We start from the raw sequence: 22,561 nt of genomic DNA on the forward strand, positions 1-22,561 counted from the left end.
GATGGGCTCGGCAAAAGGTCACTTCTAGCCTGGCATCTACTATCATGAAGTGTGAAAACCTATTCTATGGGGGACCCAGGTATCATCTAACTGTTCAGAGAAGCTACTGATCCAAAAATCTTCATAAAGTTCCATTAAAAAACAAACTGGTTAGAACTGGGTGTGTTGGCTCACCCCTGTAATACTAGCTACTAAAGAGGCTGGGATCTGAGGATCAAGGTTCAAAGCCAGCCCAGGCACAAGAGAACCTGAGACTCTTACCTCCAAATAACCTCTAGAAAATGGGAAGTGGGGCTTGGCTCCAGGATAGGGAAGAGCTCAGGGACAGAGCCCAGGCTGGGTTCCAAACCCCATGACTCACCAACCCCCCCCCCCAAAAAAAAAACCCAACTGGTTAGAAAGCCTGTAATCCTAGCTACTCAGTAGACTAAGATCTGAGAATCCAAATTTGAAACCAATCCCAGGCAGTAAAGTCTATGAGACTCTTATTTCCAATTAACCGGCAAAATGCTAAATGAGGAATGTAGCTCAAGTGATGGAGTGTTAGCTTTGAGCAAAAGAAGCTCAAGGATAGTGTCAAGACTCTGAGTTCAAGCCCCAGGACTAGCACAAAAAATAGAAATAAAGGAGCCAGGAGTTTGGCCTAGTGGTAGAGTGCTTGCCTAGCACACACAAAGACTCAGGTTCAATTCCTTGGTACCACATACATAGAAAAAATCAGAAGTGGCACTGTGGCTCAAGTAGTAGAGCTCTAGCCTTGAGAAAGCCTAAGGACAGCACTCAGGTCCTGAGTTCAAGCCCCAAGACTGGCAAAAAAGAAAAAGAAAAGAAAAAAAACAGGGTGCAGTGGCTCTTGCCTGTAATCCTAGCTATTCAAGAAGCACAAAAGGACCTGAGACTCTTAGGTCCAATTAACCTCTAGAAAATGGGAAGTGGGGCTTAGCTCAAGGGTAGGGTGGTAGCCTTGAGCTGAAGAGCTCAGTGACAGCACCCAGGCCAGTGGAGATCAAGCTCTATGACCCACAAAAAAAAAAAAAATGCCAGTATTTCAGTATTTGTGGATGAGTCAAGTTATGCCCTAGGGATCATCTAAAGAATGCGGTTCTGACTCATTTGATGCCTTCTTAACAGAGAATTTTTGTGAAAGGGCCCTGCCCCTATAGCTATGGTGGAGAAAAGTCCACAGGCACTAGCTTCTCTCGCTGCTTCCCTACTTCTTAAATGCCATTTAATTCCAACAGATGGCGTGCTAATCTTCCTGTACTGAGTTTACAGTACCAGCAGAAACAGATTAGGAGTATACCACTCCATTTCAGTGAAAATAAGCAGTTTCTCTTCTTGTAATTGCATTCAGCATGCCATTGCTTGCATTCAGGGTTGTTTCTTTACATTTTCCATTGCTCATTCTCCTTGATGAAAAACACACTCTCCATTATGTCCTTTGAGTTGCCAAGAAAGAGACCAAAATTTAAAAAGGATTTAAAAAGATTAAAAGCTAACAATTCCTTTGGCCCCAGGTAGAGACCACCAGGACACAATCATGTCAGCAGGTAGAATCTTAGTACTCTATCATATTCCATATTCCATTTATGGGTGTGTGTGTGTGTGTGCCAGTTTACGAGTTTTGGGTCTTAAACTCAGGGCCTGGGTCCTTTACCTTTTCATTCATGAGTAGTGTTTTGACACTTTAACCACAGCTCCACTTCTAGATTTTTGGCAGTTAACTGGTATTAAAACTCTCAATCTCCAAAGGTGCTAGGATTATAAGCATGACCACTGGTACTCCATTTACATCCATGCTTGTGTTCAGTAAAGGACACCTATTTTCCAGGAACCAGCTAGTGCATAAGGGACTTTAATGATGATGAATAGTTTTTTTGTTGTTGTTGTTTTGTTTTTATTTTTTTTTGTCTGAGTGGAGATACAGCATAGCAAGAGATACTGGAGCATAAGTTATCTGTGATGAAATTAGTGCAGCAGCTTAGGGAAGGTAGCCATTCCTTATAGGGAAGTGGGAGAGGATTCCTGGGTAGAGGGATGCCTAGATATAAAGGGAAGGACTCTCCCCTCTCAAGCCTGGTAACAACATGAGGTGTGAAAGTACACGGTGAAGAAATCAAGAGTTGTTCATCTCCTCCTATCTCGGCTCTGTTCTCCTTCTTATCAGTTTGCAGAAGGGAAAAGCAGCCAAAGGGATGAGATGTTCCACTCAGCTCTGGATCTGCGCTGGACAAACCCTGGGGATACAGTGTGTTTTGTTCATAATAAACGGTTGGCATGGATGATGTGTCTTCATGTCACAGAAACCAAACTAGTCCTCAGCAGCTGGCTCACAGCTGTCACAACAGGGATTTTTTTTCTTGCCAGCTTTATATAAAGGCATTGTTTTTGTCTCTATGAAACACACAAAAACTTCCCATACTATTTGTATATTTCTCTCCCTCAAAACAGGTGAGGTGACTCATGCCTGTGACCTCAGCTAACTGAAGAGGAATTAGGTAGGAGACTCATGATCTGAAGCCAGCGGGAACAAAAAGCAGGAGTCTGTATCTGAAAGGTAACTAAAGCAATAAAGGCAGGGGATGTGGCTCAAATGGTAGAGAACTTTTCCAGAGGAGAGGCTATGAGTTCGACTGAAAAAAAATTAACTAAATAAAAGGGAGGTGATCAATGAGGAGGCCAGGCCTACAATGCTACTATTTGAGATAAGATAATTGTGGTTCAATGATAGCCCAGGCAAAAGTTAGGAGACAGCATCTAAAAAAAAATAACCTGGGAGTTCATTTCTGTAATCTCAGATAGGAGATAATGATGAGAAAAAAATTAAGATTTTGGGACAGCTGGGCAAAGTGGTATACACATGTATCATCAGGATGCCATTAGAAGGGTAACAGTAGGAGGGCAGCTGGGGCAGAGGCATGAGACCCTCTCTGAAAAAAACAAACTAAAAGAGCTGGACTGAAGTGGTAGAGTGCTTACAAGGACTAAGCCCCATAGTTTTAGCTACTTAGGACACTGAAAAGATGATGGAGTGCTTGGGGCCTGACTCAGTGATATCACACCATCCTATCAAGCTAAAGGCTTTGAGTTCAAACTCTGTACCATCAAAACTTTTAAAAGTTCTTCCTGAACCATTTGAGTAATGATAACCTAATATATCTTACCATCTCCAAATTAGTGTGTATGGTTGGTGTGTGTGTGTGTGTGTGTGTGTGTTGTGTGTATGCGTATGCATATATATATATATATACATATATATATATATACATACATACATGTGCCAATATTGGAGCTTTAACTCAGGACCTCACAAGCCTGGTAACCTCTTGAGCCACAGCACCACTTCCAGTTTCTGGTAGTTAATTGGAGCTAAGAGTCTCACAGACTGTGGTGCCCAGGCTGGCTTTGAACCTCAGTCCTCAGATCTGAGCCTGCTGAGTAGCTAGGATTACAGGTCTGGGCCATGCCAGGGCCTTTTGAACTTGCTTTTTCTGCTCAAGACTGGCACTCTACAACTTAAACCTCATCACCATAACCTATTTGGTGGTTAATTGGAAAAAAGGGTTTCACAAAATTTCTAGCCCAGGCTAGCTTCAAACTGTGATCCTCGGATCTCAGCTGCCTAAGTCCCTTTTGATCATGAAGTATATCCAGGTAACCTAACTGCAAACACTACTGGGCATGAATTATTCTAATAGTTCAGTTTCCTATTTTTGTTCAAACCCAAGATAAAGCCATTCAGATCTTCTCTCTTAGTCTTTAATGGATCCAGGAACAGAGTCTGGGTGGTTTGCCTTTCCATACCAATCAGAGGCCCCTGGGAGCTACAGAAATTTGTGTCTTGGGGGAAATATGAGTCACTCCACAGATGTACAGCTTGACTCTCACACCCAAAGCACAATGGAAATGTGGAAGTTGGAATGCAGTACCAGGAATCTATATCCCAACAAGAGTTCACACTCTTCCTGTTCTATTACATTGTGAAATGGAAACAGTTTCCTGAGGAAAGGGTCAGAAGGAAAGTATACATAGCTGTTAACACTGTACTGGGCTTGCAGAGACCTCCTTGTTTAAAGGTTTGGAAGATCAAATTCTGATCAGAAACTTGAAAAGAAGGAGTTACCCTCTTTCAATGGAAAAATTTTTTTTAATTATTTTTCTAGCTGGGTGTGGTGGCTCACCCCTCTAATCCTAACTACTCAGGAGACTATATGAGTCTATATGACACTATATGAGTTCAAAGTCAGTCCAGGCACTAAAGACCATGAAACTCTTATCTCCAATTACCCACTAAAAAACCGGAAGTGGTGCTGTAGCTCCAGAGGTAGGGTGGTAGCCTTGAGTTGAAGAGCTCAAGGACAATGCCCAGGCCCAGAGTTCAGGCCCCACAACCGACAAAAAAAAAAAAAAAAAAAAAAAAATTCTAGCCAAGTAAATTCTAGCTGCTCAGGAAACCAAGATCTGAGGATCGTAGTTCAAAGCTGGTCTAGGAAGACAAATCTGAAAAATTTTTATTTCCAATTAACCACCAAAAAGTCAGAAGTGGAATTGTGACTAACGTTGAGCAAAGCCAACCCAAGGATAGCAGCCAGGCTCTAAGTTCAGGACTGCCCCCTCCTTCCATACCACCAGAGGCGGGTTAGGGGCTTAGCTTAGTTAGAAAGCACTTGCTTAGCTGGTTTTGAACCAGGACTTAGATCTCAGCCTCCTGAGTAGCTAGATTACAGGTATGAGCCCCCGGCACCTGACCCTGGATTCTATTTTTAGCACTGTACATATAAGCCAGCACTGGGAAATGAATTCAGGACTCAGGGCCTGACCACTGTCCCTGAGCTTCATTTTGCTCAGGGCTAGCAGTATACCACTTGAGCCACAGTGATACTTCCAGCTTTGTTTATATGGTGCTGAGAAATCAAAACCAGGGCTTTGTGCATGCTAGGAAAGCACTTTACCACTCTACCACTAAACCACATTCCCAGACACACACACACACACACACACAGGCACGCACGCACCCATGCACGCATGCACACATGCACACACACATGCCAGTACTGAGGCTTCCACTCAATGCCTCAAATGCTTCATGCTTTTGCTTGGCTTTTCCACTCAAGGCTAGAACTCTACCACTTAGGCCGTAGCTCCTTTTCTGGGTTTTTGCTGATTAGAGGTAATAGTCTCATAGACCTGCGTCAAGACCAGCACTCTACCACTTGAGCCACAGCACCCCTTCTGGCCTTTTCTGTTTCTGTGGTACTGAGGAATTGAACCCAGGGCTTCATGCACGCTAGGCAATCACTCCATCACTAAGCCACATTCATAGCCTTCTCACGTCCTTTTAATAGAAGGATTTAGGCTAAGTATTAAGTTCTCATTCCATGTTCATTTACTTGTTTATCACAGAAGGATCAAGTCTAATCTGCAGGAAAACTTTTTACAATCAGAGTAACTATGTACAGCAGGCAAATAATAAAGTTGAAATTTTTTTTGTCAGTTGTAGGGCTTTGAACTCAGGGCCTGGGCGCTGTCCCTGAGCTCCTCAGCTCAAGGCTATCACCCTGCCTCTTGGGCCATCACCCCACTTCTGGTTTTCTAGTGGTTAATTGGAGATAAGAGTCTCACAGACTTTAGTGCCTGGGCTGGCTTTGAACTACAATCCTCAGATCTCAGCCTCCTGAGTAGCTAGGATTACAGGTAAGCCACTCAGTTCAGCTTGAATTTCTTTTTAACATTGTTCCCTGGGGCTAGCAATGTAGGTCAGTGTTTGAGCACATGTTTAGCATATACAAAACCCTGAGTTAGAGTCCCTGGACTTGCAAAATTAAAAGTGAACTGTTTACTGTTCTATAGGGTGTGTGTGTGTGTGTCTGTGTGTCTGCCTGCCTGCCTGCCTGCCTGTCTGTGTGTGCCAGTTCTGGAGCTTGAATTCAGGGACTGGGAAGTATCTCAGCTTTGTTGCTCTTAGCTAGCATTCTACCTCTGGAACCACACCCCCACTTCTGGCTCTTTGATAGTTAATTAGAAATAAATGTCTCCAGGATTTTCTTTTTGGGGGAGGAGGGTGGCTTTTTTTTCTTTTTCTTTTTTTCTTTTCTTTTTTTGCCAGTCCTGGCTTGAACTCAGGGCCTGAATGCTGTCCTTGGGCTTTCTCAAGGCTCAAGCACCACTTCCAGCTTTTTCTAGTTGTGGTACTGAGGAATTGAACCCAGGTCTTCATGCACGCTAGGCAAGCACTCTACCATTAGGCCAAACTCCTGGCCACTGTGTATGTGGGGGCGGGGGAGCTTTAATTATGTTTTCTTTTTTATTTTTTTGTGGGTTATGGGGCTTGAACTTGGCTTGGGTGGTGTCCCTGAGCTCTTCAACTCAAGGCTACCGCCCTAACCTTGAGCCAAGCCCCACTTCCTGTTTTCTAGAGGTTAATTGGAGATAAAGAGTCTCAGGTCCTTTTGTGCCCAGGCTGGCTTTGAACCTTGATCCTCAGATCTCAGCCTCCTGAGTAGCTAGGATTACAATGAGCCACTGCACCTGGAATTAATTAAACTGTTTAATTGTGAGGGTAATGTATAGAGGGGTTACAGTTACATTCATCAGGTAATGGGCACATTACTTCTCAAACCTTGATTCCCTTTCTCATGTTTTTGTCCCCCTTTCCCTCCCTCCACCCCCTCACAATCATTCTTGTTTTCCACCTTCCCTATTTCAAATAAATAAATGTATATATAAACTGGGTGCGGTGGCTCACACCTGTAATTCTACCTACTTAGGAGGCTGAGATCTGAGGATTCCAGTTCAAAGCCAGCTTAGCCCTAAAGAACGTGAGACTCGGGCCGGGAGTTTGGCCTAGTGGTTAAAGTGCTTGCCTAGCATGCATGAAGACCCGGGTTCGATTCCTTGGTACCACATACACAGAAAAAAGCCGGAAGTGGTGCTGAGGCTCAAGTGGTAGAGCTCTAGCCTTGAGAAAGTCCAAGGACAGTGCTCAGGCCCTGAGCTCGAGCCCAGGACTGGCAAAAAAAAAAAAAAAAAAGAACGTGAGACTCTCCAGTTAACCACTAGGAAATGGGAAGTGGGGCTGTGGCTCAAGGGGTAAGGAAGTAGCCTTGACCTGAAGATCTCAAGGATAGAACCCAGGCCCAGAGTTCAAGCCCCATGATCCACCAAAACCAAACCAAACCAAACCAAAACAAAACCAAAAAACACATATATACAATAACAAATAACAAGTAAATGTATATACAATATAGGTATATACAGGTAACAAAGTCAGATACAGTAACTACATAAGATTAACCATAAGGGGGAAAAGAGAAAAGATATAACTTCACATAGTACATTAAGAAGAACAATCACAAATCCAGGACTTTCTTTTCATTTCCTTTTTTTTCTATTTTGAGGGCACTGGGTTTGAACTCAGGACCTCATACTGGCATTTTACCACTAGAACCCTATTCCCAGTCAATTATGATACAATTTAATGAAGAATTTACAGTAGGACTTTCTGTGGAGACAGAGTAGATTATTAACAGGTATTATAAGAGAGGAAGAATGGGAGGGGAGAACTAGGGAGTGACAACTGATAGGTGTGAGCTGACTATGCTGACTCTAATTACCTGATCCCCAGGCATCTGGAAGAAAGTAGAACTTAAAGGAATTCTATTCCACTTGCCCCACTCTTTGTGTGTGTGTGTGTGTGTGTGTGTGTGTGTGTGTGTGTGTGTGTGTGTGTGTGTGTGTGTCAGTCAGTCCTGGGGTTTGAACTCAGGACCTAGGCTCTGTCCCTGAGCCATTCTGTACTCAAGGCTAGTGCTTTATCACTTGAGCCACAGTGCCACTTCCTGCTTTTTTCTGTGTATGTGGTACTGGATAATCGAACCCAGGGCTTCATGGATGCTAGGCAAACACTACCTCTAAACCATATTCCCAGCCCTCCTATTCCTACCATCTTCCCCACCTTTTTTTTTTTTGCCAGTCTGGGGCTTGAACTCAGAGCCATGGGTACTGTCCTTGGACCCATTTTGTGTGTGTGTGTGTCTTGAAGCTTGAACTCAGCCTGGGTGCTGTCCCTGAGCTCTTCAGCTCAAGGCTACCAATCTACCCTGGAGCCAAGCCCCTCTTCCTGTTTTCTAGAAGTTAACTGGAGATAAGAATCTCAGGTCCTTTTGTGCCCGGGCTGGCTTTGAACCTTGATCCTCAGATCTCAGCCTCCTGAGTAGCTAGGATTACAGGCATGAGGCACCATGCCACCTGGGACACTTTTTTGCTCAAAGCTAGCCTCTGCCACTTGAGCCACAGTGCCACTTGAGCCACAGTGCCACCTCCAGCCTTTTCTGTGTATGTGGTACCAAGGAACCCAGGCCTTCAGGCAAGCACTCTATCACTACGCTACTCCTCCCCCCCACCCTTTTCTTCACATAAACAACCTCTATTCTGGGTATAAATCACAGATATTCCCTTGGAGACAGGGCTCAGATCCTTGTTTCCTAATGACAGAGATAGATGTTTGCAGATCCTATTGTTTCCCTCACAAATGATTAGCTATCTAGGCTTGAATCCACTGATCATTCAGAACAAACTGCGAGTGAACTAAACTTTCCTAAGCTTTTTCAGCCTTTCTGCTAGAGTCCTGAACTTTGGCCCAGGCTCCCTCAGCTTGAGCCAGATAGGCTGGCCTCACAGGCAAACATTATCTTATTGTTTTCTCTCTAATCAAGGTAGCTTTCATACCATTTCCCACACCAGCTTCTTTACAGCTTTGTTTACCCATCTTGATAAAAGAAAAAAAAAAAAAAAAAAAAAACTTCCTTGCCTAGCCCTTGAGATGCTTGCAGGCCTTAGAATCATAGCTTTCTCTCTCTCCCTATCTCCTGAGGCTTGAACTTAGGACCTTGTCTGTGGGGCAATGCCCAGGCTCTGGGGTAGGGCAGTAGCCTTGAGCTAAAGAGCTCAGGGACAGCACCCAGGCCCTCCAAGCCCCAGGACTGAAAGGCTGGGAGCATAGCCTAGTGGTAGAGTGCTCACCTAGCATGCACAAAGCCCTGGGTTCAGTTCCTTGGTACCACATACTCAGAATAAGCCAGAAGTGGCACTGTGGCTCAAGTGGCAGACTGCTAGCCTTGAGCAAGGACAGTACCTGGGCCCCTGAGTTCAAGCCCCAGGACTGGCAAAAAAAAAAAAAAAAAAAAAAGCATATACTTTCAAGAAAGCCAGGAAAACAGTTCAAAGGAAAAGCCATGAAAAATTTGTGGTTAACAAGCATCTGAGGGTAATTCTTTTAGTCTTTAGAGGAAGGAAGTGACAGTAATTGTGCAAGTTTCTTAAAACTTGGCCAGTTTTCAAATGTGGGTTCCTATCTGCCTTGCCAGGAAAGCTGAGAGAGACAGAAACCAGGGAAAAGTGAGTCTGTTCAGATGTTGCTTTTTAGAAAAACTGCAGGGCCCAGGGTTTGGCCTAGTGGTAGAGTGCTTGCTTAGTATGCACAAAGACCAGTCTTTGATTCCTTGGTACCACATATATAGAAAAATCTGGAAGTGGTGCTGTGTCACAAGTGGTAGAGTGCTAGCCTTAAGGAATGCCCAAGGACAGTGTTTAGGCCCTGAGTTCAAGTCCCAGGAATGGCAAATAAAAAAAAAAAGAAATGTATTCAATACCTTACATATGTAATTTATAACTCACTCTGTATATCTCCCTGACAATACAATTAAATTAAAAATAACAATAAAGTAAATAAAATTTTAAAATTAAAAAAGAAAGAAAACTGCAGTGAAGTCAACTTGTGTCCTCACTCACCAGAAAGAAAATTTCAGCAAAATGCCCATATATGTCCTTCATTATTTCATGTAGGCCAGTACTTCAAGGTTGACAACCTTTTTGACAGGCAGACAAAGAATTATAAGTGTCAGGTTTTTTTTTTCTTTCCTAAATTTGAAATTTTTTTCCCTCATAACACTTGAATCTCAAAAGGTTTCCACCATGCACAGACCAAATAAACAATTTCCCAAGTTCTGATGTGATTCTGGTGATTACAAACCCAAGAACATTGCTCCTTTCACACAGAAAAGAGACTCATTATTAATATTTGAGCAACTGTAAACCCCTATGTGGTCCAATGGATCCTCAGTTATCTGCCAAAGAAGGTTAAAAATAAGACTTTCAAGACTAGTCACTGGTGGCACACTCCTGTAATGCATAGCTATTTAGGCTGAGATCTTAGGATGGGGACTGGAAGCCAGCCTGGGCTTAGAAAAGTCTGGGCGACTCTTCAATTAACTGCCCCCAAAGCCAAACATGGGGCTGTGGATCAAGTGGTGGAGAGCCAGCCTTGAGAGAAGAAGCTCAAGACAGTGCCCAGGCCTGAGTTCTACAGTCCCAGTACTGGCACATACACACAACACAAATTAAATAGCCTTTTACCATGTAGGGTTCTAAGAGGTTTTTCCTCCTAAGAGAAAATGTAAATCCAGTTGCTGGAAGAAATACATCGCATACTTTTTTTTTTTTTTTTTTTTTTTGCCAGTCCTGGGCTTGAGCTCAGGGCCTGAGCACTGTCCTTGGACTTTCTCAAGGCTAGAGCTCTACCACTTGAGCCTCAGCACCACTTCCGGCTTTTTTCTATGTATGCGGTACTGAGGAATCGAACCCGGGTCTTCACGCATGCTAGGTAAGCACTTTAACCACTAGGCCAAACTCCCCCATCGCACACTTTTTAAGGCTTTCCTATTTAAGCGGAATGGACTATTTCTTAGGAATCTCTGTGAACCAATTCTTTTTTGTTGTTGTTGTTAAATAAAGGGAGTACGCAGTCTAGCCAAAAGAGAAGCGTTAGAGACAAAAGATTTAGAAACCCAGGCAACCCAGAAACCACCCAGCCCCGCCCCACAATCCTCCCAGCTGGAGTCACCGGATTGGGATCAAGATGGCGTCCACAACATGAGACTCGCCCGGGCCCCTTGCAACTCCGCACTGCGGCAGCCCCAGCGAGACAACACCTGATTGGTCAACGTCGATGAGATCATCCTGTGGGCGGGGCCCTGCGGGGGCGGGGCCTTACTGACGCACGCACGTCGAGGCGCTTCTGCCCAGAGCCGAGGAGGAGGAGGAGGTGGAGGAGGCGATCTCGGCTGCTGTGGCGGCGGCGGCGGCGGGGCCTCAGGTGGGAGGTGAGCGTGGGTTATCGGTGTAATGCGTCCGGGGACGGCCTTCGAGGGACGCAGGAACCCTTCTTAACATTTATTTCGCTTGTCAGGAAGAATTAGGTCGCTGGGAGAAAGTGGGGGGTCCACCTCCCTCCGGGGTACCCCTGTGTGTAGCTGAGGAGCCGGGGGTTCTCCATCCTGTGGAGGATCTGAGTCCCCTCGCCACACACCGTGCTTGGAGGTGGTGGGGTGAGGCAGAAGAATCCAGGGGTGGGGGGTTCTCCAATTTGATATTATCTCCCCCCCCTGTTTTTCCCCATCTTCCCAGGAGACAGGGTTGGGAGCCCTGAGAATTGCTGCTCTTCTGTGAGCAGAGGGGAAACGGAGCAGGTGAATCCTACCTGGCGGGGACTGGAGGACTGGATTCTTGCGGGCGGTGGGGTTCTTAGAAGGGGGGGCGGCGCGCGGGAGGGGTGTGTGGAGCAATATTTGGACTCATATTTTGCAAAAAAATAAAAAATGCCATGGCTCATTTCCTTGTGCGACAGCGTTCTCCCTCGTCCCTCCCCTCTCCCAAAAAAATAATAATCTCTTTCTGCTAAATTTATTTCCGTGTGATTTCCTTGAGACGGGGTGGGTAGAGATGATTTAAGACGACCTGTAATCCTTGGAGACTTGTCATTATCGGCAGCCCCTGACCTATAATAATCAGGCATTCATTTGATGTTCTGAGGTTGTGGGACGGAGCCTGGCTGAAGGTGGAGGGCTGGTTTGGATGATTCAAATGCACCTACCTCATCTCTTGAAAAACCCTTGCTTTTAGATGAGTGTGTTGGTTTTTTTTTTTGTCGCCCTTGAACGTCACGTGTACAATGTCCTTCAGATTTCTCAAAATGTCTCCCTGTCTTCCAGAAGAGTGAATTGTCCTTTGATGTCCATCTCACCCTATGTCATAAGGAACGCGGATGACCTTGTGACATTAAGAGGAAAAAAAAATGGTGTATATTTTTGCTGAGGGTAGATATTGTGCAGTCTGTGCCTTAAGATTAGCTGATGGAGGATAAAGAATTTGCAGTTTCAGGACCACTGATAGCGCCAGTTGTCTTTCTTATCCTGCAGCTTTGAAAAATAGATGGAAAAAATGTAAAATAGGGCCGGGAGTTTGGCCTAGTGGCAGAGTGCTTGCCTAGCATGCACGAAGACCTGGGTTCAATTCCTCGATACCACATACATAGAAAAAAGCCAGAAGTGGTGCTGAGGCTCAGGTGGTAGAGCTCTAGCCTTGAGAAAGTCCAAGGACAGTGCTCAGGCCCTGAGCTCAAGCCCAGGACTGGCAAAAAAAAAAAAAAAAAATGTAAAATAGATGGAAAAACACAACCTTTCTTGGCTCATGCATGAGATTTGGCAGATGGAAGAAGTTACTTACCTTGAAGATGAGATGAGAAACAGCTCTAGGGGTAGAAAGCCTTTTTTCTGTGGCTTATTAAAACTGCTTTGTCATTACTAATATGTTTCTGTGTGACTTGATTTCAGAGTGATCTTAATATACTGGCAGTATGGGATCTTGAACTCAGGGTTAAAATTGGAGATAAGAGTCTCTCACAGACTTTCCTTTCTGGGTTGGCTTTGAACTGGCATTCTCAGATCTCAGCCTCCTGAGTAGGTAGGATTGCAGCTCATGTTTGAATTCTTCAAAGACAAATAGTATTTTCTGAGGAGTTTGGAAGGTTAAATCGTTTATAAAAGTAAAGTAGCATTGGGATTTTGGTTGTTGAAAATGGGCTTTGTTAGCAGACAGTCCTGTGCTTAAATTAATCTTAAATTAATGGGTTTTGTTTTGTTTACTTTTGCCAGTCCTGGGGCTTGAACTCAGGGCCCGGGCACTGTCTCTGTGCTTTCTCAAGGCTAGAACTCTACCACTTGAGCCTCAGCACCACTTTTGGCTTTTTCTAAGTATGTGGTACCAAGGAATCAAACCCGGGTCTTCATTCATGCTAGGCAAGCACTCTACCACTAGGCCAAACTCCTGGCCCATGCAGACATCTTTTTATAATCACCCTACCCTGAGCCACAGCCCCACTTCCCGTTTTCTAGAGATTAATTGGAGATAAGAATCTCAGGTTCTTTTGTGCCTGGACTGGCTTTGAACCTTTATCCTCAGATCTCAGCCTCCTGAGTAGCTAGGATTACAGGTGTGAGCCAAAGTCACAGCATTTTCTCTCTTATTTCAGGTTGCAGCAAAATCAGAGAGTGTGTTGACAACTTTCTGCCACCATGGGGGAGCTTTTCCGCAGTGAGGAGATGACTCTGGCCCAGCTATTTCTACAGTCAGAAGCTGCTTATTGTTGTGTCAGTGAATTAGGAGAACTTGGGAAGGTTCAGTTTCGTGATGTAAGTAGTTGTGGGGCTGCTTCTTGATACCACCGAACTGTTTTTCTTGTTATGTCTAATGGTTTTACCTTGACTATTTTGTCTTTGTTTGTAAAAATAAAAGAATAATAATACAGAATGGTTGTTTTAGACAGTGCCAATTTCACATCGTCATTCTAGAAGTAAAAATGTTTTCCATTAGTCCTTCCATGCCTTGCTAGCACTTTCTTTGAAAACCATACTAAGCACTCTCAAGATGCTTGCTTAGAAGAGGAAGGATAGGAAACTAACTTCACTTTTTTTTTTCCCCAGTCCTGGGGCTTGAGCTTGGGGCCTTTTATTTTTCCCCCCTCAAGGCTAATGCTCTACCACTTGAGCCACAGCAACACTTCTGGCTGTTTCTGGGTATGTGGTACTAAAGAATCAAACCCAGGGCTTCATGCATTCTAGGCAAGCATTCTACTACTAGGCCAAACTCTTGGCCCTTCATTTTGTTTTGAGTTCCTATAAGCAAAATCTCTAGCATGCAGGTTTAGATACATTGTGTCAAAGTAGGTACTTATACTGATAATCCATTTTATTTTGAATACTTAGTGAAAAGAGCAAAAGAAAATGAGCAGTCTAAGAGTAAAAGTATGAAGCAAGTATGAAGCAAATATGAAACCCTGAGTTCAAACCCCAGTATTGCCAAAAGTGAAAAGTGTGTACTATGAGGTTTATAATCTGAGAAGTAGCACTGTGGCTCAAAGTGGTGTATTACACTGCTGAGGGCCATGGTCCCTAACTCAGATCCTCCAGTTATAATCTCAGAGTTCCATCCATGTACCTCTCATTCATCTTGGTTATGATTTTACATTTCACGTTGGTGTAATTTCTCTATTCCTCTATGACGTATGCATCATGAAGATAGGCATACCTCTGGTTTTGTATATTATTGTATCTTCTCTTTTTTTTTTTTGTTTTGGTCAGTCATGGGGCTTGAACTAGGGATAGGGGCCCTGTCCCTGAGCTCTTTTGTTCAAGGCTAGTACTCTACTGCTTTAAGCAACAGTTCCACTTGTGTTTTTCTAGTGGTATAGTGTACCCTTGAGCCAAGCCCCAGTTCCCATTTCCTAGTGGTTGATTATAGATAAGAGTCTCAGATCCTTTTTTGTCTGGGCTGGTTTTGAACCTTGATCCTGAGTAGCTAGGATTACAGGCTTGAGCCACCACACCTGGCTGGAGATAAGAGTCTTATGGGGACTTTTCTTCTTGGGCTGGCTTCCAAACACAAATTTCAGCATTCAGAGTAGCTAGGATCACAAGCATGATCCACCAACACCTAGCTTCTTAATTTTTTTTTTTGTCAGTCCTGGGGCTTGAACTCAGGACCTGTGCACTGCCCTTGAACACTTTTTGTTCAAGGCTAGTGCTCTGCCACTTGAGCCATAGCACCACTTCCGGTTTTCTTAAGTTAATTGGAAATAAGAGTCTCACAGACTTTCATGCCCAGCTTGGCTTTGAGCTGTAATCTCAGATCGTAACCTTCTGAGTATCCTGGAATACAGGTGTGAACCCCCGGCGCCTGGCTCCTTAATGTTTTGTTTTGTTTTTTAAAGCTATGTTGAAATATTTATAATATTCCATTAAATTCACCTACATATAATGTGTGCTTCAATAGTTCTTGATGTATTTCCAGATACACCCATTTCCCATTATGTTGTAATTTGCTTTTGGCATGTTTAAAGCATGAAAGTTTGCAATTTCAGTTTAGAAGTAGTCGTCTATCTTCTCTGTAAAAGGTGCCATTTGAGTTCTAGGGAGACAGTAATGAGTAAGAGGTTTCAAAATGTCTTTAAACTTTCCTTTTTGCTTTTTTCTTTGTGTGTTTTTTTTTTTTCAACTCAGAGTCTGGGTGCTGTCCCTTAGCTTTTTCATTCAAGACTTGCACTCTAATACTTAAACCGCAGCTTCACTTGTGGCTTTTTGCTGATTGGAGATAAGAGTTCTCAAGTTTATCTGCCTTAGGAGCCACTAGCCCCTAACTCCTTAATTATATACGTCTGTGGAGTGCAGTGATTTTGTTTATATGTGTTTGTGTGTGTGTAATTAACATGCATATCTATTATCATTTTTTGTGGTAGGACACTTGAAATTTGCTCTTTTTTTTTTTTTTAGCCAGTCCTGGGCCTTGAGCTCAGGACTGAGCACTGTCCTTGACAGGCTTTCTCAAGGTTAGAACTGTACCACTTGAGCCACAGCACCACTTCTGGCTTTTTTCAATGTATGTGATACCAAGGAATTGAATCAGGGTCTTCATACAGGCTAGGCAGGTACTCTACCACAAGACCAAACTCTGGGCCCCAAAATTTGCTTATTTTGAAATGTATGAGACTCAGGAGCATAGCCTAATGGTAGAGTGCTTGCCTCATACGTATGCATGAAGTCCTGGGTTTGATTCCTTGTTGTATATAATATAATATTATATATATATATATTTTTTTTTTCTTTTTTTGGCTGGTCCTGGGCTTGAACTCAGGGCCTGGGAACTGTCCTTAGGTTTTTTTCAAGACTGGACCTCTACCACTGGAGCCATAGCACCACTTCCAGCTGAGTGTGTGTGTGTGTGTGTGTGTGTGTGTGTGTGTGTGTGTGTGTTGGTCATGGGGCTTGAACTCTAGGCCTGAGCACCGTCCCCCTACACCTGGGCCTGGGTGTCGTCCCTGAACTCTTCAGTTCAGGGTTACCTTCCTACCCCTGAGCCACAGCCCCACTTCAGTGATTAATTGCAGGTAAGAGTCTGATGTTCTTTAGTTCCTGGGCTGGCTTTGAACCATGATCCTCAGATCTCAGCCTCCTGAGTAGCTGGGATTACAGGCGTAAGCCACCCTTCCTAGCAGTTTCCAGCTTTTGTTGGTGTATGTGGTACTGAGGAATCGAACCCCGGACTTTGTGCATGGACGGCAAGCATTCTACCACTAGGCCAAACTCCCAGCCCCAAGTATAGTACGTTATTACTAAGTTACCTCTTGTGCAGTAGATCTCAAAACTTTTATCTCCTATCCTGGGAATGTGGCTTAGTGGTAGAGTGCTTGCCTTGCATGCATGAAACCCTGGGTACAACTCCTCAGTACTGTATAATCAGAATAAGCCCAAAGTTGCACTGTGGCTCAAGTGGTTACAGTGCTAGCCTTGAGCAAAACAAGCTCAGAGACAGTGTCCTGGCTTTGAGTTCAAGCCTCAGGGCTGGAAAAAACAAAAACAAACCTATAAAACTCTACCTCCTAGCAGGGCATGGTGGCTCATACCAGGAGGCTGAGATCTGAGGATCTGGGTTCAAAGCTAGCCTGGGCACTAAAGACCAGGAGATGCCTATCTCAAATTAACCACTAGAAATTCAGAATTAGCTCTGAGGCTCAAGGGGTAGGTTTGATAGCCTGGAGTTGAAGAGCTCAGGGACAATGCCTAGGCCCTGGGGTAGGGTGGTAGCCTTGAGCTGAAGAGCTCAAGGATAGTACTCAAGCCCAGAGTTCAAGTCCCATTATGCCCACCCCCCACACACAAAAGATTTTATTAACATTGATTTCTTTGGGGGGGCAGTCCAGGGACTTGAACTCAGGGCCTGGGCAATGTCCTTGGGCACTTTTGCTCAAAGCTAGTGCTCTGCCACTTGAGCCACAGCACCACTTCTGGCCTTTTCTGAGTATATATTACTAAGGAATGGAACCTAGGGTTTCATGCATGCTAGGCAAGCATTCTACCACTAGACTACATTCCTGGCCCTAATACTGATTTTTTTTGCATCATACTTTAAAAGTCAAGTTTAACAAACAAGTATTCACGAATAGAATCTCTATATGCAATCGCTGGCACATAAATTTAAGAACAAAATTAAAATTAAGTTTGTATGTTGTAGATACATATCAATCTATATAATGTATCAATATGTCTATAGAATACATCCCATTGTAGATTTATTTGTTTATAGCTATATTTATATCTCTAAGTTCATGTCAATGACCTTGAGTATCCAAGTATTGAGTCATCGCTGTTTTTTTGTTTTTGTTTTTGTTTTTTGCCAGTCTTGGGCTGTGCTCAGGGCCTGAGCATTGTCCTTGTGCTTTCCTCAAGGCTAGAGCTCTACCACTTGGGCTACAGCACCACTTCCAGCTTTTTCTATGTATGTGGCACTGAAGAATCAAACCCAGGTCTTCGTGCATGCTAGGCAGGCACTCTTACCACTAGGCCAAACTCCCAGCTAGAGTCATCGGTCTTGTACTGTTTGTATCTAATATCCACATATCAAGGAGACCATGCACCTTTTGTTCCTTTGGTCTTGGCTTATCTCACTCAATATGATTTGTTCTGGTTTCATCCACTTCTCAGGGAATGCTATTATTTTATCTTGTCTATATAGAATTCCATTGTATATATGTACCACATTTTTTGTATCCATTCGTCTGTCGTGGGGCATCTGGGTTGTCTCTATCACTCAGCTATTGTAAATAGTGCAGTGATGAACATATCCTTATCATATCCTGGGTTATGATGCTCAGGGTAGATGCCCAGGTGTGGTATGGCTGGGTCCTAGGGAAGGTCTGTTTTTAGTTTTTTTCAGGAACCTTCAAACTGCCTTCCAGAATGGTTGTACTAATTTACATTCCCACCTGCATGTACTTGCTTTTTAATAGCATTATGACAAAATGTAATTCTTGGAGCTAAAATGGTTCTTTTAATCACTAATAATGTTTTTGTCTTAGATTCCATTTGTCTAATATTAATACTATTAGGTCCTTAAGATGGGTGTGGTGTCTCAGTCGGAGACTGAGAGGAGACTGAGACAGGAGGATCACTTGAGCCAGGTGTTTAGGGTGAGCCTGGGCAATAAGACCGTGTCACAAAATGAATGAATAACTTACTTGAAGAATGAACAATTGTATACAGAGGTATAGTTGAATTGCATACAGGGATATAGTTGTGTGCATATTTGTATAACACATATATAAGTGTACATATTATATTCTAATATGACCTATATGTAGTATTTACTATATATACATATTTCATTGTGCTCATATGAGTACATATAGTATATACAACTAATATGGCAGTATGTGATGAATTCCATAAAAAATACAAATACAGAAATGTGACATATTTGAATACATGTGTATATATATATATATATATATATGATCAAACTCATTAATAGTTTTATTCAAGGTTTCAGAGTCAGAACTGAGCTTTGCATTTGCAAATTCTTTGCATTTATCCTGAGCCTACTACAGTATCTGGCACATATGTGATATTGTACGTATTTTGAATAATTGTACTTTTTTATTTTGTGTGATATTTATGGAACTTGTTGTATGATTATTGGTTCCTTATGTTCTTCTTTACCTATTAGATTGCCTATTATTATGTAGGAACTTTTTATTTTCCCATGTATATCCTAGAATATATATCATATTGCTTTGAGAATTATGTATGGTGTGTAAATGAATAAACTAGCCTGTCACCAGGGAGTTAAGACTAGTGGGGAAAAAGCAAGGAAAGAATGCTTTTTATCTTCTCTACCTGGGAAGAAAAAAGAGAAGGAAGATTGTGTTCTATGATATCTATTCTCCTAATTTTAGGTGTTAGGAAAGGAGCTCGATGCATTGCCTGATATGCTTTCATTCCAGGAATGTGTTGCAGCTGCAAGGAACGAAAATTTTTACTTTGCTCGTGTGACTGGTCACAAAACAATTTATTTTTTAAAAATTAAAAAAAGCAAATTGGAGTTTATTAAAATGATATCAAAAGAAGCTATCATCAAAATGCTTTAATATGAATGAGTTTTATCTACCATGTAAATTATTCTGTCACAGGTACAGTTCTCTTAGAATGCTTCTGACAGTTTCCTGGACATCTTAATAACTATACTTCACTGTAAAGTTCCTATAAAACTGAAGCTATAGCTCAGGGAGTAAGAGTACTTGCCTAGCAAGTAGAAGGTACTGAACTTACTGTCAGATAATAGCAAAATGGGATTAAGAGTGGTTAACTGAGAAGTTAGAAATAAAATATCATTATTATAAAATAGTGTCCACTTATGGTTTCATATAAACTAAACAGCCCCAAATCTTGTTACTTCCACATTCAACTTTGGGGACACTAAAAGGGCTCATATAGTACACCACCTCACAAAACCGTTTATATAGATCATTAGGTGATTTTGATTAACAATATACACTGACACAAAATTAGACTTTCACTGAAAGATTTGCTTGTTATAGGAAATGGATGCATTTATTGTAAAGTATTTGTTTTTTGTCAGTTCTGGGGATTGAACTCAGGGTCTGGATACTGTCTTTGGACACTTTTTGCTCAAAGTGAGCTCTCTGCCACTTGAGCCACAGCACCATTTCTGGGTTATTCTGTGTATGTGGTACCAAGAAATTGAACCCACAACTTTGTGCACGCCAGGTGAGCACTCTACTACTATGCCACACTCCTGGTCTTATTTGACGTTTTTAAATGGGTTTTTGTTTTTCAGTTAAATCCAGATGTGAATGTTTTCCAACGGAAATTTGTGAATGAAGTTAGAAGATGTGAAGAAATGGATCGAAAACTTCGTATGTACATTTTGGTTTTGTATGATGTTCCTAAAGTTTATGTAGATTACAGATAGGACTTTTAATAAAGGAAGTATTAACAGGAGGAAAAAAGAAAAATCTGTTATTGAGATATTAAGATGAATAATGTATATAAGTAGATTTTGTGGGGGATGGGAGTTTGACCTAGTGGTAGAGTGCTTGCCTAGCATGCATGAAGACCCAGGTTTAATTCCTCAGTACCACATACACAGAAAAAGCTGGAAGTGGTACTGTGGCTTACGTGGTAGAGCTCTAGCCTTGAGAAAGCCCACAGTGCTCAGGCCCTGAGCTCAAGGCCCAGGACTGGCAAAAACTACATTATAGAATGCTGAGAGAAGGAAGTAGAAATTGTCAGTTACAGATATCACCTTTTTGTGTGAAGGGGTGGGGGGGAGGTCATGGGGCTTGAACTCAGCCTAGACACTGTCCCTGAGCTGTTAAGCTCAAGGCTACTGCCTTACCTTTGAGCCACAGTCCCTACTTCCTGTTTTCTAGAGGTTAATTGGAGATAAGAGTCTCAGGTCTTTTTGTGCCCAGGCTGGCTTTGAACCTTGATTCTTAGATCTCAGCTTCTTGAGTAGCTAGGATTACAGGCATGAGCCACTGTGCCTGGCAGATGTCACCTTTTAACTTGGCCTAATGAATGAGTTCTTTATTTCTTCATTCCTCATAGGTTTCCTTCAAGATAAGTGCTATCTGTTTAATAACCAAAGTGCCTAAAGAGCAGATAGTCATAGTAAGTTGTCCAAGAACATAAGTAGTCATAAGATTAATGTCAAATGCTTGTTTATATTACTTTCTCCGGGCCCACCGTGCTGGCTTGGGCTTGAGACTCTTATCTCCAATTAACCTCTAGAAAACAGGAGGTGGGGTTTGGCTCCACAGTAGAGTGGTAGCCTTGAGCTGAAGAGCTCAGGGACAGCACCCAGGCAGAGTTCAAACCCCATGATATGCTAAAATACTTTGTAGCCAGGTTTTAATGCTTAGTATTTTTCCTCTGATAGTTGGAGTTCCAGGCTTGTGTAGCTACCAGTGAATGTTTTTGACTCTTGTTATTTTAGGATTTGTTGAAAAAGAGATAAGGAAAGCTAACATCCCCATTATGGACACTGGTGAAAACCCAGAGGTGCCCTTCCCCCGGGACATGATTGACTTAGAGGTAAATGATTCTGAGAAAACCAAGTATGGTGATTGTTTTTTTTTTCCTAATTAAGTACAGAAATTACTTTCTGAGTAGGTAATAAGTATTGATTGTAAGTTTCTTATGAGTGGAACTGATGTAAATTCCTTTTTTTGTGGTAGCAGGCAGTATCTCCAACAATAGCATATGCTAGTAAATAAATGTTTACTAGTTTAATGACCCTTATTGGATTGATGTCAACTTATCTATTTGTTTATTAATCGTAGAGTAAATGAATAACCTCTGGGAATTTTTATATTTGTCCTCCTAAAATATTTACCAGAGGATTATGCCTACAATCCTAGCTACTCAAGAGGAAGAGATTTGAGGACTGAGGTTTGAAGTCAGCCTGGGCAAGAAAGTCCATCAGACTCTTATCTCCAATTAACTACCAAAAAAAGCCAGAAGTAGGGCTGGCTGAAATGGTAGAGCACTATTCTTGAGCAGAAAAGGGGGGTGGGGGAAGGCTCAGGGATAGCACCCAGTCTCTGAGTTTGAAAACCTCAGGGCTTGCACAAAAAAAAAAAAAGACATTTATAGAGTGTACAATAAAATACATAGACAAGCCAGGCACCAGTGGCTCATGCCTGTAATCCTAGCTGCTCAGGATGGTAATTCAAAGCCAGCCCAGACACAGAAGTCCATGAGACTCTTATCTCCAGTTAACCACCAGAAAACTGGAACTGACACTGTGGCTGGAGTAGTAGAGTACTAGCATTGAGTTCAAGAGCTCAGGGACAGCACCCAGGCCCAGAGTTCAAGCCCCATGACCAAAAAAAAAAAAGACAATGATTATGTGATTATGTTAAACAGAAATATTGCATAAAGAAAATTGGTCCAGCAAAATCAGAAGCATTTTCTGGGTAGGTAAAATATGTCGTTGACAGGGTAAATTCATTGAATTCAGAATAAGCATATTGAGCTTAACTTGATTTAACTTTTTTTCCCCCCCTCTCTAGGCCAATTTTGAGAAGATTGAAAATGAACTGAAGGAAATCAATACAAACCAGGAAGCTCTAAAGAGAAACTTCCTGGAACTGACTGAATTAAAATTTATACTTCGCAAAACTCAGCAGTTTTTTGATGAGGTCAGACTATTGTTTCTTTTAGTTCTTGAGCAGCTGATAATAATACCTGCATACATGGGCCATGATTTGATTCCAGTAATTATTTTAATTTGCTAATTTGGAAGCAATACCATTTTTGCACCTTTTATTTAAAGAAATGTCAGATTATGTTCCATTCTCATGCAGTACATA

General features: G+C 42.5%; 1 protein-coding gene across 7 annotated transcripts in view; it reads left to right on the top strand.

Annotated features, from left to right (window-relative positions):
* Positions 1–11,089: 11,089 nt before the first annotated feature.
* Positions 11,090–22,561, top strand: part of Atp6v0a1 (ATPase H+ transporting V0 subunit a1) — a 48,393-nt gene continuing 36,921 nt past the window's right edge. For all 7 annotated transcript variants that reach the window (XM_090350905.1, XM_090350906.1, XM_090350908.1 and 4 more), the window contains exons 1-5: positions 11,090–11,159; positions 13,367–13,526; positions 20,023–20,101; positions 21,184–21,281; positions 22,262–22,390. In XM_090350905.1, coding sequence (XP_090207031.1) covers positions 13,410–13,526; positions 20,023–20,101; positions 21,184–21,281; positions 22,262–22,390 — 423 coding nt within the window. In that variant the 5' untranslated portion in view covers positions 11,090–11,159; positions 13,367–13,409. The remainder of the gene's footprint in view (positions 11,160–13,366; positions 13,527–20,022; positions 20,102–21,183; positions 21,282–22,261; positions 22,391–22,561) is intronic.

The sequence above is a fragment of the Megascapheus bottae genome, chromosome 17 (genome assembly GCF_031878675.1).
Source record: "Megascapheus bottae isolate mThoBot1 chromosome 17, mThoBot2.hap1, whole genome shotgun sequence".
NCBI classification, from domain to species: domain Eukaryota; kingdom Metazoa; phylum Chordata; class Mammalia; order Rodentia; family Geomyidae; genus Megascapheus; species Megascapheus bottae.